The sequence below is a fragment of the Podospora pseudocomata genome (genome assembly GCF_035222375.1).
Source record: "Podospora pseudocomata strain CBS 415.72m chromosome 2 map unlocalized CBS415.72m_2, whole genome shotgun sequence".
In the NCBI taxonomy this organism is placed as follows: domain Eukaryota; kingdom Fungi; phylum Ascomycota; class Sordariomycetes; order Sordariales; family Podosporaceae; genus Podospora; species Podospora pseudocomata.
Window position 1 is genome coordinate 818,499 of NW_026946365.1, and position 13,674 is coordinate 832,172.

Here is a 13,674-nt window from a genome sequence, read left to right on the forward strand (position 1 = left end):
CCAGATAGCTTGTTCATCGCATTCATCATCAAATTAGCATTATCTCACCTTCAACTAAACCACAACCTCCCCCCACCACACACACACACACCAAGCAAAACCCTACAACCAATTCCTCCCCTCCTCTTCCCAAGGCCTCGTCGCCCGACTGTAATCATACCCAACCCTCCACTCACTCACCAGCTCCTCCTCATCAACCCCACAATGACTCTGCCCATCCCTTCCCCTAAACCACCCCAGCCCATACCTCTTCCCCACCCCCTCCAGCCACCCCTCCATCTCCCTATTCCCAAACTTGGCCGTCCCCACAAAGTCATAAAGCATCTTGCTCTGGTGTATGTAAGCCAGCACACTCGCAATAGTATTCGGCTGCCTCGGCAAGAACACCCTCCTCCTTTTCAAATGGGTAACGACGCTCAACACCCCCATATACAGCAGAATCAACAGAGCAAGCGTGAAGCTTATCCAGAAAGATGGAATTGTCTCCTGTCCGGCGTTGAGATCCGACGAGGTGGCGGTGGCTGTGGGAGCGGAGGAGATGAAAACACGGCCTTCGACTGTTGCTAGGGAGGTTACCAGCACGGTGAGGATCTCTGTGAGGATTGTGCCGAAGCCGACGAAGAAGACTAGCCAGTGTTTGTTGATTAGGCCTCTGATGGCTACCCAGCCAAAGGGCATGGCGGTGTAATCGAGCGTTAGCGTCTTTGGGGGTGCGTGTCGTTGGGAGAGGAGGTAGTATGGTTGCATGAGGCGGACGTCTGTCTCTAGTGCTCCCCAGGAGAGCTTGATGCACACGGCCAAGACGGTTATTAACCAGGGGGCGCGGTCGGTCAAGACTGTGGCGGGGGTGAAGAGGAATATGGGAATGAGGGCGATGAAGGCGAAGATGCCGGATATCAAGGGGTATGCCCCGGCTGGGCGGAGCATCATGGGATGGGGGTTAGCAGAGAGGTGGTTTTTGGTGTATTTTTCCCGTTCTTGAATGGAAGGGGGGTTGGTGTCGTCTGGGGCGAGGGAGGAGTTGCGGAGGACGTAGCGATGATCTTTTAGTTTGCTGTGAATGTCTTGGTGGGTGGCTACGTCCATGTCTTTGAAGTCCATGAGGATGTGGCTGACTGTTGCCATGGCGGCGAGGCCAGCGATGCCTTTGACGTCGGCTAATAGGCCAGACCGGCGGGTTTGGAGCTGATAGAATAGGACGCACCCAAAGGCGGCGATGATGACGAGCAAGGTTGTCAAAAGACGGGACCAGACGTGGTGTATGAGGATGCTCTTTTCTATGTGAGGGCGGTCCAGACGAGTGTTGCGGTCAGGGGTTATGATCAAAGAGGCGGCTCCAAGGGCAGGAACCAATGTGTTGGCGAGCAAGCTGGCTGTTGACGACACAGCTACAGCATAGTGTTTGCAGTGGATGGCCCGAAATGGACGCAGCCAGACGAATTGTGTCAGATACTCGACGTTGATGGACTCGTCCGCCAGTGCTCCTCCTTCCTTGGATAGCTGATAGAACGGCTCAAGACGCATGACATCAAAGTTGGTAACCTGCCACATGACACCATATGTGACCGCAATGGCCATCGGTAGAAACTTGACAGCAAAGTACTGGGCGGTCGAGATATCGTTGGGTGATTGAAATTTGACCAGGGCGTCCTGGGCAGAGCTTCGGTAGAGGATTTCCACGGATACGGCCATAACAATGGACACCACAATCAACCATATCAAGTACGGCCATCTCATGGAAAATGGCTTCCAGTTGGGCTGTGGATAAAAGACCTCTGTTTTGCTGGCGTTTGTTGGAAAGGTCGTCTGCCTCATGGCAAACTGTCCTGGCTCGTCCTCCACGTTCGGATCATGGCCACCAACCAGGCTGAGATCAAATTTGGACTGAGTGCCGGTGTCCTCTGTCATGACCACCTCGATTACTTCTCCGCGTTTGTTGGCCTCATTCTGTGCCATTTTCTTCACTGTGTCAGTGTGAGATAGCCGCCTGCTGCGTCTCGAGACGGAGAATGTGCGGCTCGGGGGTCGTTCCGTCACGGGAGTTATTGCCAGCAAATAATCTTCCGTGATTGTCGCTTCCGCTTTGATGCCCTTCCCCAAGCCCCCCGTCAACTTCCCCTGTGCCTCTTGCTCCTGTATTGCTTTCCAGAACTCTTCATCGGCTTTTGTCGCAGGGCCCAGCGCGCTGCTAACATCGAACGTTGGTGCTCTAGCAACTCGCGGGCCAGGTGCTGGTGGTTCCTCGCCTCCCAACGGGGCAGCGGACTTCATCAACCCAAGGTCAATACCGTCTTCCTCTTCCGGAATCGCATCGTGGCGTCGTTGTTGCTGTCTCTGGGCAAAACTGGGGCCGGCATTCTGAGGTGGTGCTATGAGGGTGGGCGATGATACTGGCTTATATGCGCCGCCTCCATTGCCCATGAACGACGTCCATCCGGTTGAGGCTCCCCCATAAGTGTGGCCAACATCATCGACAGAACCATAGGGTCGTTTCCCAAACTGTTGTCGTAGGCTGTCGTTGGACTGGAGTGACACCAAAGAAGGCCGTGGGGGGATTACGGCCCCTGTCTCGTCGCGGAAGTTGTCAAAGTCGGTAATGTCAGACACGGTAGATATCCTGCTGACAGAGCCTGAAGTGGCAGAACGGAGTGGAGGTCTTGGCCTCGGTGGGTAGGAAGGATCCATTGCCAGGTATCATGACATGGTAGTCAACCCAGGTCCGGAGAGAAAAGGAACAAGTAATGAAACAAAGACGACAAGACAGAGGCCACCTGTCGGAAGTTGGCAGTTAGGTGACAACAACAAGGCTCCAGTGACGAGGGGAAAGCCAATATGCAGGCCTGGGCGCTTGTAAGTCCAGGTACCAGTGCGGCTGAGGTCAAGATGGTGTTTGAGTGGTCCAAGTGGTGCCTGGGACCCTAAGTCTCGGGGACAAAAAGAGCCACAAGAGAACGGCAAGCCAAAGGGGGTCTCGGTCGGGAGGCCGATAGGGCTGAAGGTTGATGGGCTGTGGCGATTGAGGGACGGGTGATCTCTTGGCCGAGCGGTTGTCCTTGATAGCTCTCCTGGAGCCTCATCTCACGTCGACACCAGGTCTTCTGTCGGAGAGAGAATATGGAGAGGGCGCATGGCTTCCAGAAAGGGCATATATTCCCCATGTGAAGGCCCCCGCACAGGGTGAGCACGAATTCTTGATTCCAGAGCCATGGTGGGGGAGATGTTGCAGATTGCTGACCCCAAGCGTGATGTTCTGTTGCATTGGGGTCTAAGCTTAGCAACCCTGGGGGCCAAGAGATGCCACAGCGCCCTTCAGCGGGGCCTAGGTGTGTCAACTTTCCATCACGATCATCATGCCCCTCGCCTGCCATCCATAAGCAACGTTCACATACACCGTTTGGCTTGGTGAACAAGAGTTCGTCTCATCAACGGTCTGCAACCTTTCAATCGTTCCGACGTCACCAAACCTGAAAAATGTTGCCGGCGGCCTATTAATAGCCAATCAAGTTGAGGTTGCAGTTGAGGTCACCGGTCCCCTCCCAGCTGCTCGGCATCCAGTGAACCTTCAACTGTCACCATCGGCAATCCTCGCCACACAACGCAACGCAATAAGTAGACGGACCTGCAGCAACAGAGTCGGACTGCTGCAGCCCCTCCGCTGAACCACGCAACACAGCGTTAGCCATGGGATGACAGCAACAAGTGTATCAGGTCGAAGCCCCCTTTGCCGCTCGGCTGGGGCCTCCCGAGCTTAAATCTCACGCCAGCATGACAGAGCCTCGCCATCTCACCGTCGGGATCCTCCCCCGCTGACCAGGGTCTTGTTCAGACGACTGACCACCCACCATTCGTCCCGATCTGGATACCCAGATGCCAATTATCACCGTTCCACGCCGCAGTATTGCTGACGGCATCACACCCAACCCCGTTGCCATTTTGTTTCTTTCAGTGGGTGGTGTCCACAACCACTTTGATAAATGGCACGTTATACGACACTTTTCTTTGTGTTTCGTGAAAAGCTGCCTACCATTACCCCGCTGTTGCTGATGGTGGGAGCTTGAACAGATTGGCCTGCTCATGTCTTGTGCTTCACGACTGATGACCAATAGTAAAGATCCAAATATCCAGATATCCAAATATCCAGCTGGTTAACCGTTCTTCAAAAGAACCTGTACCAGAGTATCTATGGAGATCTCTCCTCTGCCAAATTCGGCCGAATCCTGCCTCTGTTACAGGTGACATTTGCCAGAATGCGCTCCCGTCCAGCGATGCGTTCAGCCCACCTATGGCATTGCGATGGGGCCCGCGAAGTCAATGCATTATTCTTCAAAGCTGGGAAGTGGCGCCGGCTATGTCAGCTCCTTGATGTGATGTCTTGACGGGCGTCCTTGACATCCTAATAGAAGCTCAATATCCCAAACATGCACATCTTTGCTGTATCGCTCACTGACTTACACCATCACCATCTGTTCAACGCCGTAATCTCTTTTCCACACCACCTACCTGACTCCATCTAGCAAGAAGACTTGTCTATTTTACTAAAATGGTCGCCTCCTTCGTCTGGACTGCAGAAGAGGCCAAATACCTCAAAGCCGTCCTCCGCTGGCAAGACGCCCCCTCCTCAGACGACGACGCCACCGCTACCAGACCAAGACAACCCAGAAGGAGACCGCCCCCTCCCCCACGGGCAACTATCCAACTTTCCTCCCAAAACCGCAGGCAACCCCAAGAAAAAGAAGACCACCCACCATCAGGTGAACTCCGCGTGTTGGTCCTCGGGGCGAAAGGAGCAGGGAAATCCTCTCTTTTGAGCAGAGTACGCCCCCTTTCTCACCTATCCCCTCCCATTTGTTCGCTATCTAATACAGACTTGAAGTTTTCGCAAGGCACATTCCCTCCCGCCACCCAACCCACAACAGCAACAACAACGTCACCATCAGGGGAGTCCCACTCAGGAAGCTGCCGACATCCTATCTTTCTCCTCCCCTCTACAACAGGGGACAGCAAAAAAAAGAAATACATCATCGACGCGCTAGAATTCCCTTCCAATCAGTCATCTTCGAACCCATTGCTGGAGCAAGCACTGGCCATCACCGAGGCGGCGGTTGTGGTTTATGACACGGCAAGCGCCGATTCTTTCAGGTTGGCGAAAGGGGTGGTGGAATTCATCTTGGAGCATTTCGACCCACTCACACCATCCCCCAACAATAGCGCCAACAGGAGGGTTTATCCAGTGGTGCTGGTGGGGAATAAATTTGACAATGACAAGGAGAGAGAGGTTAGCGAGGATGAGGGGAGAGAAGCGGCCGGGAAGATGGGGGTTAGATGTATGATGGAGGTTAGTGCCAGGACGGGAGAAGGGGTACAAGAGGTGTTTGAGACTATCGGGGCGGAGGTTCTAGCTGCGAAGAGGGCGACAACTACGGCTAGGGAGGTGGGGAGGGAAATGGTTCAGGGTGGTGGGTATGAGAAGGCGGGCAACAGGCCCCAACTTGTGAGGCAAGGAGGGAGTGCAGGCGGGAGTAACAAGAAAGGGGGTTTACTGAGAAGGATGTTCTGGGGGAGGAAACTCCACACGCGGCAGGGGGTTGCTTGAGTTCGATGAATATCTGGCTGTAGGATGCCGAAGAAAGTGTCCAAGTGGTGTAAGTAGTGCAAGCGAGTGCCAGCAGCATCAAGAGTTCCAACACAAGCGCAAGTCTTCACACAAAATGATGTCAAAAATGTATTGAACTAACCCAACCAACCCATCCCTAGTCCATTCCACAAGAAAAGAAAGCCACAAACCATAACAAGCAAAAAGAAAACATCATCTTCCTCCTTCTCCCCTTCCCAGTCCAGCTGTATGACTCAGTTCACCCCCCTCCGTGTTTTGATACCCCGTGCCCTTCTCGTGCCCCTATAAACGCCAGGGCGCAGGTCTCTCTCATATGCGAGCGCTAACAAAGCACACGAAGATGGGTATGATACAAAACAGACCCTTGTCAGCAGATCTGCCTCTTCTTCCACAAAATGGAACATGAAAGTAGAAATTATACGCCTCCGTCTTCTTCTTCTTCTTCTTTCTCTCCTCCCGGTTCATCTTTCCGAGTAACTAACTGACGCCTTTTCATGCATCCCTGGTAGAAAAAACAACAAAAAAAAGTGACGTGTGGTCGGATAGTGCGCTCGTGTATCCAACACGGCAAGTTGGTCGAGAAGTAGTAGGGTATCATGGATCTGTTCCATTCTTGGTTTCAATGCGGGCCTTGGGCTGTTGTGCCCATCCCTTATATGTTGACCGCTTGCTCGGTTGCGATCGGAAACCCCCCAAAACAAAAACTCCTATCCCAGGTCATGAATGTGCAAAAAGCAAAAAGGCCTCCTTTTTAGTCGTAGCCGGCACCGCGTTGCCAAGGACTTGGGCTGTTGAATGTTAGCAAAGTTTCATCGGTTCTCCACCCAGAGATAACATACCTAGCGTTGTTTTGTTGCCGGAAGGCGCCCGGACCTGGGCTGTTGTTCTGGTTTCGATAGGGCGGAGAGCCATCAAACGGACTGGGCGCCCGCATCGAGCCGTTGTCTTGGTACCTCGGCGGGCTGCGAGGTCCGTCGGCGGGGAAGAATGGCATCGACGGATTAGCTGGAGATTGGGGGCGGTTGCCGTAGCCCTGGTTGTTGTAGTTCGACTGGGCGCCAAAGCTCTGGTTGGAGTGAGCGCCAAAGCTGTTGTTGGAGTGAGCACCAAAGCTCTGGTTAGAGTGAGCAGAAGGCACGCCGAGCCTCTCGGTCTGGCGCCGGAGCGAGTCCGATGTAATAGATTCGGCGTCATCGTCCAGGTCCATGCCCTTGTTGAAACCCTCCTTGCCGCCACGAGCGGTAGCCGCGAGCGCGTCCAGCTCGGTAGTCGTCGTGAGGTGCGTCTGAGACTTCATGAACGAGGTTCTGTCATCGGCCATGTAGGTGTAGCGGCCATCCGGGTTGTCGCGGAAGATGACAATGACAGTGGTGACAATGAGCATCAACAGCAAAACCAGCGCAAAGGAAGCATTAGCAATCCACAACACGACGCCCACAACGCCAGTGACGAGTCTGGGCTGGTTAAAGACCTCGGTGAAGATCATCAAAAAGATCGAGTTGACAAAGTTGATGGCGCAGATGGCAATGTTGAAAGAGTTGGTGCTCTTGTCCATCCATGGGCGAAGGACGCTGGCGGCAATCAGGGCGCCGGCTTCAATGATAAGAAAACCCACGGCCTGAACGGTTCCCGAGTGCTGCGCAAAGGCGATGAACATGGCCTTGAGTCCCAAGTAGCCAAGGTAGGGCAGGATGAAGTAGTAGGCGGAGGCTCTGAACTGCACGTAGAGGAAGCCCCACTTGTTAAGTGCCTGGGGGTCCGAGAAGAGGATATAGGCCGGGTTGTTGTGCATAACGATGGAGCGGCGGGCAATCATAATCACCTTGAAGGCGGCCCAGCAGAGCGTGGTCGTCATTCCGATCAGGAAAAAGACAGCCAGGACCATCAGGGCAGCCGAATCGTTCTGGGTGAACTCCCACAAGCACATGATGGCCATGGACGGGAACCCGATGAGGGTAAGACGGAACAAGATGCCCTTGAGGACCGTGAGCCAGCCGTTGCGGAAGTCGAGGAACTTGTCACTGTCCATCATCTTGTTCTTGACGGCCATCTCGCAGGCACCCTTGAAAGCGGCCACGGCCAGACTGACAAAAATGACCATCAAGCAGAAGAAGGCCACGCAAGTCATAAAAACGTTGGTCGACTCGATGCCTGCGCGGAAGGCCACACGTTGGATCCCGTACACGATGTAACTGCCGGAGCTGGTCTCGATATTGGCGCGACGCATGAGGTCCCGCTTCATGGCTTGCCCGAGAGGCTCAGCGATGCTCCTCGGCATCATGGCCACAGAGCGCTTCGCGAGGCTCATACCAGCTTCGATAAAATCCAGAGATCGCTTCTCAACTTGCACGGAAACGGTCGTAAGCGAGTCGAAGATGGTGGCCGGAGTACCACCAGTGGCGCGCTGGTACCAGGTAAAGATGTCCTGCATGAACTCGAGACGAATGATTCCCATGCTCCACTGGAAATCCTGGGTCCACGACATGACAACAGGCGGCAGAGGCACACCAGTGAGACCAAGCATGGCCTGGGCCTGGAAGTAACCAAAGAGCGAGAGGGCGTTGGCAGCGACGTGGGAAGCGGCATTGTAGTGACCGAGACCAGACATGATAGCCGACGATGTGAGAGCCAAACCAGCGACAATGGCAGTAGCCCACTTGACACCAAGCAAATCCACCGTCTTTCCGTTGGAAATATCAGCCTCCACGCAAGCAACAGCGTTTCCTGCCTCGGGACCATCCGTCATGGTAAAAATCACCTTTACGGTGGCGTCGAGATCGGGGAAGTTGTAGGCGATTCCAGGTACTTGTTCCAGGGCGTCACCAGTAACGGGAAGGTTGAAGTTGAGAGGAATCTTGCCTGCTGTCATGGGACAGAGACCAGCCAGACCCATATCGCATGGGCTGACTTTTTGCTTGATGATGGGGAAACCATAGGCCGAGACCTCGACATCGAAAGTGACGTTGCCCTGGACTGACGAGACAGCTACAATGTCGACGTTGGCTGTTTTGTTATTTGGTGTGAAGACGACCTTGAACAAGCTGGCGCTGAACAGCGAGTTTTCCTGACAAGAGTTGAGCGAGTTCGACTGGAGAATCGACTCTGCCATTGCTGGTGCGATGAGCGCCGCTAGCGACGCGAAGGCCGCAACGGGCCGTGTTAAAGATAACCTCATGGTGACCAACAATCGATTCAGATGACAGGCGGCAGTCTAAGCAACCTGTGCTTTTTTAGAGAGTCGAGGGTTGGCGTGAGGTGGGTGAGTGGTGCGGCGTAGTTGGTTTGTTTACTCGGTTTTGAACCAGTCGCTTCTTTTGCGGTCGTCCGTTGCTTTGTCCGTCGAGTTTGCAAAACCGTGAGCCGCCAGCGTGCAGGTGTCAGTAGAGAGAGCCTGTATTTTTGGTAAAGAAACAGACTGGAAGATGAAGAACAGCTAAACGAGGCGCTGAGAGAAATTTCGAAGGGAAACCAGGGAAGAATGCGGAATGAAGACGGCGTCGAGTGAAGAGGCGCGCGCGCGCTGTGAGAATCGAAGGCGGGTTGCTTTTGGTGTCGATTGTTGGCAGGGAGAATAGTAAAAAAGCGAGAGTATGCTGCCAAACAACGGCGACCAGTTGGCTAGTTACGCCAATGCTGAGAATTCCGCCACCTTTTCTCTCAAAAACGACAGTGAGAAGAAGGAGATTTTGCAATCATCAAGCGGATGCAAAAATCCATGTGGTGGTGAGAGGTGGAAATGGAAGTCTGAGTGAGAGAAGCGGAAGACGAGGGAGCATTTGGGATTAGGGGGGTCTGAGAGGAAACGGGGGACACAGCGCTTGTGTCGCGGTGCAGCAGGTCTTCTGTCGTAATGAGCGCACGGGGGGGAGCGGGAAGCGCCAATGCCTGCCAACCGTCTCTGCCAGGGTAGCGCACGTTAATGCACGCTTGGAGATGAGATCGCCATGTTAGTGCACGACGATACAAATGTCATGACTTGTGCCCAACGGCGGGTCCACCGCTATCTCGTGGCCGGGTGTTACAGACTGGGCTCTAACAGTTCAACCTCACAGCGCGTAGCCGAGACCGTCGAACCCCTTATTACTCAATGCAGTGCTACTGTCGGAGAATTCGATTTCTTCATCGACATACATGATGGATGGATATTTCTCATGAGCAAAACAACAGATTGAAGAGACATTCGTATTGCATTCCAAGAGTCTTGACGCTTTCTTGGGAGGCGCTGGGCGAGACTTGGGAGGAATCGCCAAGCAGGGAATTTGAACATGTTGTTCTCCGCGAGTTCCGTCATAGCATTCCGTTCCCTCAACTGTGAGAGGGTGCGATCATCAACACCGCCCCCCTCTTGCGAGCTTTCCAAGATCTTGTCTGCATCTTGCACACGCAAGCTCCATCTCTTTTCTGTCACTACCAGCCACCGAACCGATAGAAAACGTTGCAAGTCCATCCTAGGAATCGGATACGGATTGTAATGAAGGGGACTTGCACAGCCCCCCCACCAATATCCCGGCAATGAAACGGGAGCGCCCCCCCGCTTCAAAAAGCTCGCTCCGGTCCACGTTTCTGACCAGTCCGTTTTGTCCGTGTTGGTCGCCATGATCACGGCTCGTTTTGAGTGGGAAATCGACAGGCAAGAGCAAGAGATGTCATTTGTTTATTTACCACTTCCCTGGTTCACAAGAGGCAGCCTTCATGATGTCTGCAGATGCGGTGGCGGCCAATCAGGTCGTGACCCCTCCCTCTGATGACATGCAGCAGGTACAAGGTGGTGTTGGGTGTGCCCCTCCAGCCTTCAAGGTCCAGACCACTGAGGGCGCCAAGAGGTATCCATGGGAAGACGAAATCGTCAGTCTCTTGGGTTTGTGATCCAGAGTTTGGACCTGGAGAAGAAAAGACAAATGGAGTTGTCAGTCCGGTCAGTTGCTCCCGTCGAACGCACATCCATGGCGATCTCCCACTCTCAAACATTGGCGTCTCTCGGGAACTGCAGCATGCGAAACGTTCCATCTGATGTCCCGCCAAGGGTCCCTGTGGTTATCATTTTTTACGGTCTGGCCCTCTCTCACGAGACCGCGAAAATGGTGATGGCAGTTGATGAGGCGGAGCATGTTTGCTCTCTTTTTACGAGCTTGATTTTTGATGACCGGACAGCCTCTCCGGGGAGTGACGCTTGAGTATAAGTCGATACAGTTGAACCAAGCGCAGCGCTACTTGACACATGTGGCTGCCGCTGGTCATTTTATGTCGAGCATGAGAAACGGCGACGGTGACACTCATCCTTCAAATAGCTTGGGCCTTCTTATATGGTGTCCCGTGAAGCCAAATGATCCTCTCGCAGGCACAGACGCGGCTCCCAGATAAACAAGGACACAAGGTCCATCTGGCTCAAGGTCTTGATGGTAACTTACACACAAACTTGGCAGGGGTTAGGGCCCAGAGAGAGGTTGTCTAATCTGACCTCTGACTTCCCTCGCTAGAGGGTTAGGGTCTCCCTGCATCAGCTTTATTAGATGCACACGATAAGATAACGTGTCTCCCACATGCCCATGACCTCATGTGAAGATAGCTCTAAGCAACCACCCCACCATCATCGCTAGCATCACCGTATAGACTAGACAGCTATCGGCGACTATCCTCACTGCATCTTGGAACAATCAACCGTTGAACCGTCTCTGAACCCAAGACCCTGTACCTAAACTCCCACCCATCTGCCTACCCGGCACCTCCGACAACATGTTCCTCCTCCGTCGACCATCTCGGTTCAGACCATCCCGCATCTTCAGCCATGTCCCCCACCAAAAGCCAACACCCAGATCACCACCACTACCACCACCACCACCACCACCACCATCACCACAATCCCTCCGCTCCTATCCCCAACCAAGATGGCACTCCACCAAACCCCCTCCCCCAGAAGAAGAGGAAATCCACCAGCGCATCATCCCCCACAAGCGCAACCCCTACAACCCCTCCAACAACCGCAACCCCTACTCCTACCGAACCTACAACAACGACCACTACATCCGCCTCCAAGCCGCCGAGCCCCTCCGCGGCCCATCAAAGATCACAACCACAGCCGTAATAGCCATCGCCACAACCGCCGGCCTCCTCTTTTACTTTGCGAACCTCGAAAAGGTGCCCGTGTCCAACCGCACCCGGTTCAACGTCTACGGACCAGACTCCTCCACCCTAAAGTCAGTAGCCGAGATGAGCTACAAGAGGTTGTTGATCGAACTGCAAGATCAAGGAGCGAGGATACTACCCGAGTGGGATCCACGGACTGTGAGAGTGAGGAGGGTGATGCAGAGACTCATTCCCTTTAGCGGAATGGGCGCGAATCAAGACTGGGAAATCTTCGTCATTGACGCCCCAAACCAAGCCAACGCTTTTGTCCTGCCCGGCGGAAAAGTCTTTGTGTTCAGCGGCATCATGAACCTCGCCCGAGGCGACAGCGCCCTCGCCACTGTTCTAGGCCACGAGATAGCCCACAATGTCGCTGGGCATTTTGGCGAGAGGCTGTCGCAGGACATTGGGAAGAATATCCTTTTGTTCAGTCTCATGCTGCTTGGGGGGGTGATTGGGATTGGGCCGTTGATTGCGGGGTGGTTTGGGACGAGCGTGATTGATATCACTTTTGGGAACCCGATGAGCAGACTTCAGGAGACGGAGGCGGATTATATTGGGTTAATGATGATGAGTGAGGCGTGTTTTGACCCGAGGGATGCGGTGGGGTTTTGGGGGCGGATGGAGATGGTGGGACAGAGGGAGGTTGCGAGGGGAGGGGTGGATGTACCGGAGTGGGCGAGCACGCATCCGAGCAATGCTAATCGGATAAAGAAGATACAGGAGTGGCTGCCCGAGGCGATGAGGAAGAGGGAGGATAGTGATTGTAGTACTACGGGGTCTACGGCGGATGCGTTCAGGCGGGCGTTGGAAACGGGGGGGTTTATTATTATGGGGTGGTGAGGGGGAGCGGTGTGTGGGAGGGAAAAGCGCCGTTCCAAGGGACAGGATTGTGATTTTCTAGCGTGGAGTTGGGGACATTTTGTTTTGCCACCCGTGAGGGTATGTAACATGAAGGGCAGTGTATGAGGGATGTAAAGTGGTTGCTGGGCTGTCTACACCACTTGATCAATTTACAGAGGGAATAAATCATCCAAGGGCCGTCAACCATGGTTGCCATTGATCCGAGCCCAAACAAAGTCTTGGATACTAAAATCAAATATCGGATAGGCGAACTGTCAAGCTCAGACTATGTATCATCTACAAGCACTGCAAGCCCGGATAGTGGATAGTGGAAGCTGAGATCTTATATTGAGAGTGGGATCATGGTGTTGCTTCAAGATATGTGACAAATCACTCGTTTAGAAATCTCTTGCCCGTGTGACTCTTGTAATCATGAATCTATAGATATCACCGGCCACACCCACTCTTACAAGCCTTTACCCACAACAAAACCACCAAGCAAGATGAATCCAAACATCTGCACTTCGAAGGAACAACATCGCCCCTTTTCTCTATCATATCCATACCTATACAAATACTAAACACAGTGGTATCACTCCCCATTCCACTCCCCTTCCATTCCCTCTCCCCTTATCAACCTCCCCTCAGATCAGCGCCAACCCCCCAAAATCCCTCTCATCAATCGGCTTATACCTCTCCGCCAAAACCTCCTCCACACTCCTCTCCAACCGCCTCTCCCTCTTCGCCTGGTCAAACCTCTCCGCCAGCGCCCTCTCAATCTCACTCACACCTTCCAGCTTAGCCTCAAGCTTCCCCTCCAGCTTCTCCTCCGCCAAGTAAACCTTTGCCTTTGCCTTTCCATAAACCTCCTTTCCCTTCTCCACCGTCCTCTCAACAACCTCCCCAATCTTTTTTTCTGCTCTAAAAAGTCCCTTCTCAGCCGTCTGCCATCCTTCTCTGCTTGCGTCTGCTACTCGCTCCTTGATGGCGGGGGCATTATGCGCCAGGTCGACGACGGCGGAGGAGGCGGTTGATTCGATAGCGGGGGAGTGGGACTGGGCCCAGTTTACTGCGGCGATGACCTCTGAGTTCCA

General features: G+C 53.7%; 4 protein-coding genes across 4 annotated transcripts; 2 read left to right on the plus strand and 2 right to left on the minus strand.

The window, feature by feature from the left end:
- Positions 1-102: 102 nt before the first annotated feature.
- On the minus strand, positions 103-2,685 carry QC762_201390 (uncharacterized protein; the record flags this gene model as incomplete). Its single annotated transcript, XM_062887029.1, has 1 exon — positions 103-2,685. One exon carries the CDS (start codon positions 2,683-2,685, stop codon positions 103-105), a length of 2,583 nt encoding a protein of 860 aa, XP_062746807.1.
- Positions 2,686-4,055: 1,370 nt separating this feature from the next.
- Positions 4,056-5,812, plus strand: QC762_201393 (uncharacterized protein). Its single transcript, XM_062887030.1, has 2 exons — positions 4,056-4,813; positions 4,874-5,812. Exons 1-2 carry the CDS (start codon positions 4,541-4,543, stop codon positions 5,591-5,593), a joined length of 993 nt encoding a protein of 330 aa, XP_062746808.1. The 5' UTR covers positions 4,056-4,540; the 3' UTR covers positions 5,594-5,812.
- Positions 5,813-5,893: 81 nt separating this feature from the next.
- On the minus strand, positions 5,894-9,513 carry FLC3_1 (putative flavin carrier protein 3). The gene is made up of 2 exons (XM_062887031.1): positions 6,454-9,513; positions 5,894-6,402 (listed from the first exon to the last, which is right to left on the minus strand). The coding sequence occupies exons 1-2, from the start codon at positions 8,787-8,789 to the stop codon at positions 6,366-6,368; spliced, it is 2,373 nt and encodes a 790-aa protein (XP_062746809.1). The 5' UTR covers positions 8,790-9,513; the 3' UTR covers positions 5,894-6,365.
- A 1,834-nt stretch (positions 9,514-11,347) lies between these two features.
- OMA1 (metalloendopeptidase) lies at positions 11,348-12,580 on the plus strand (the record flags this gene model as incomplete). The annotated part of the gene is made up of 1 exon (XM_062887032.1): positions 11,348-12,580. The coding sequence occupies one exon, from the start codon at positions 11,348-11,350 to the stop codon at positions 12,578-12,580; it is 1,233 nt and encodes a 410-aa protein (XP_062746810.1).
- Between the last annotated feature and the right edge of the window lie 1,094 nt (positions 12,581-13,674).

Coding starts and splice junctions, on each gene's coding strand:
- QC762_201393 (XM_062887030.1), top strand. CDS start 4,541: ATGGTCGCCTCCTTCGTCTGGACTGCAGAAGAGGCCAAATACCTCAAA. Junction 4,814..4,873: donor AATCCTCTCTTTTGAGCAGA/GTACGCCCCCTT, acceptor ACAGACTTGAAG/TTTTCGCAAGGCACATTCCC.
- FLC3_1 (XM_062887031.1), bottom strand. CDS start 8,789: ATGAGGTTATCTTTAACACGGCCCGTTGCGGCCTTCGCGTCGCTAGCG. Junction 6,403..6,453: donor CGGCAACAAAACAACGCTAG/GTATGTTATCTC, acceptor AACATTCAACAG/CCCAAGTCCTTGGCAACGCG.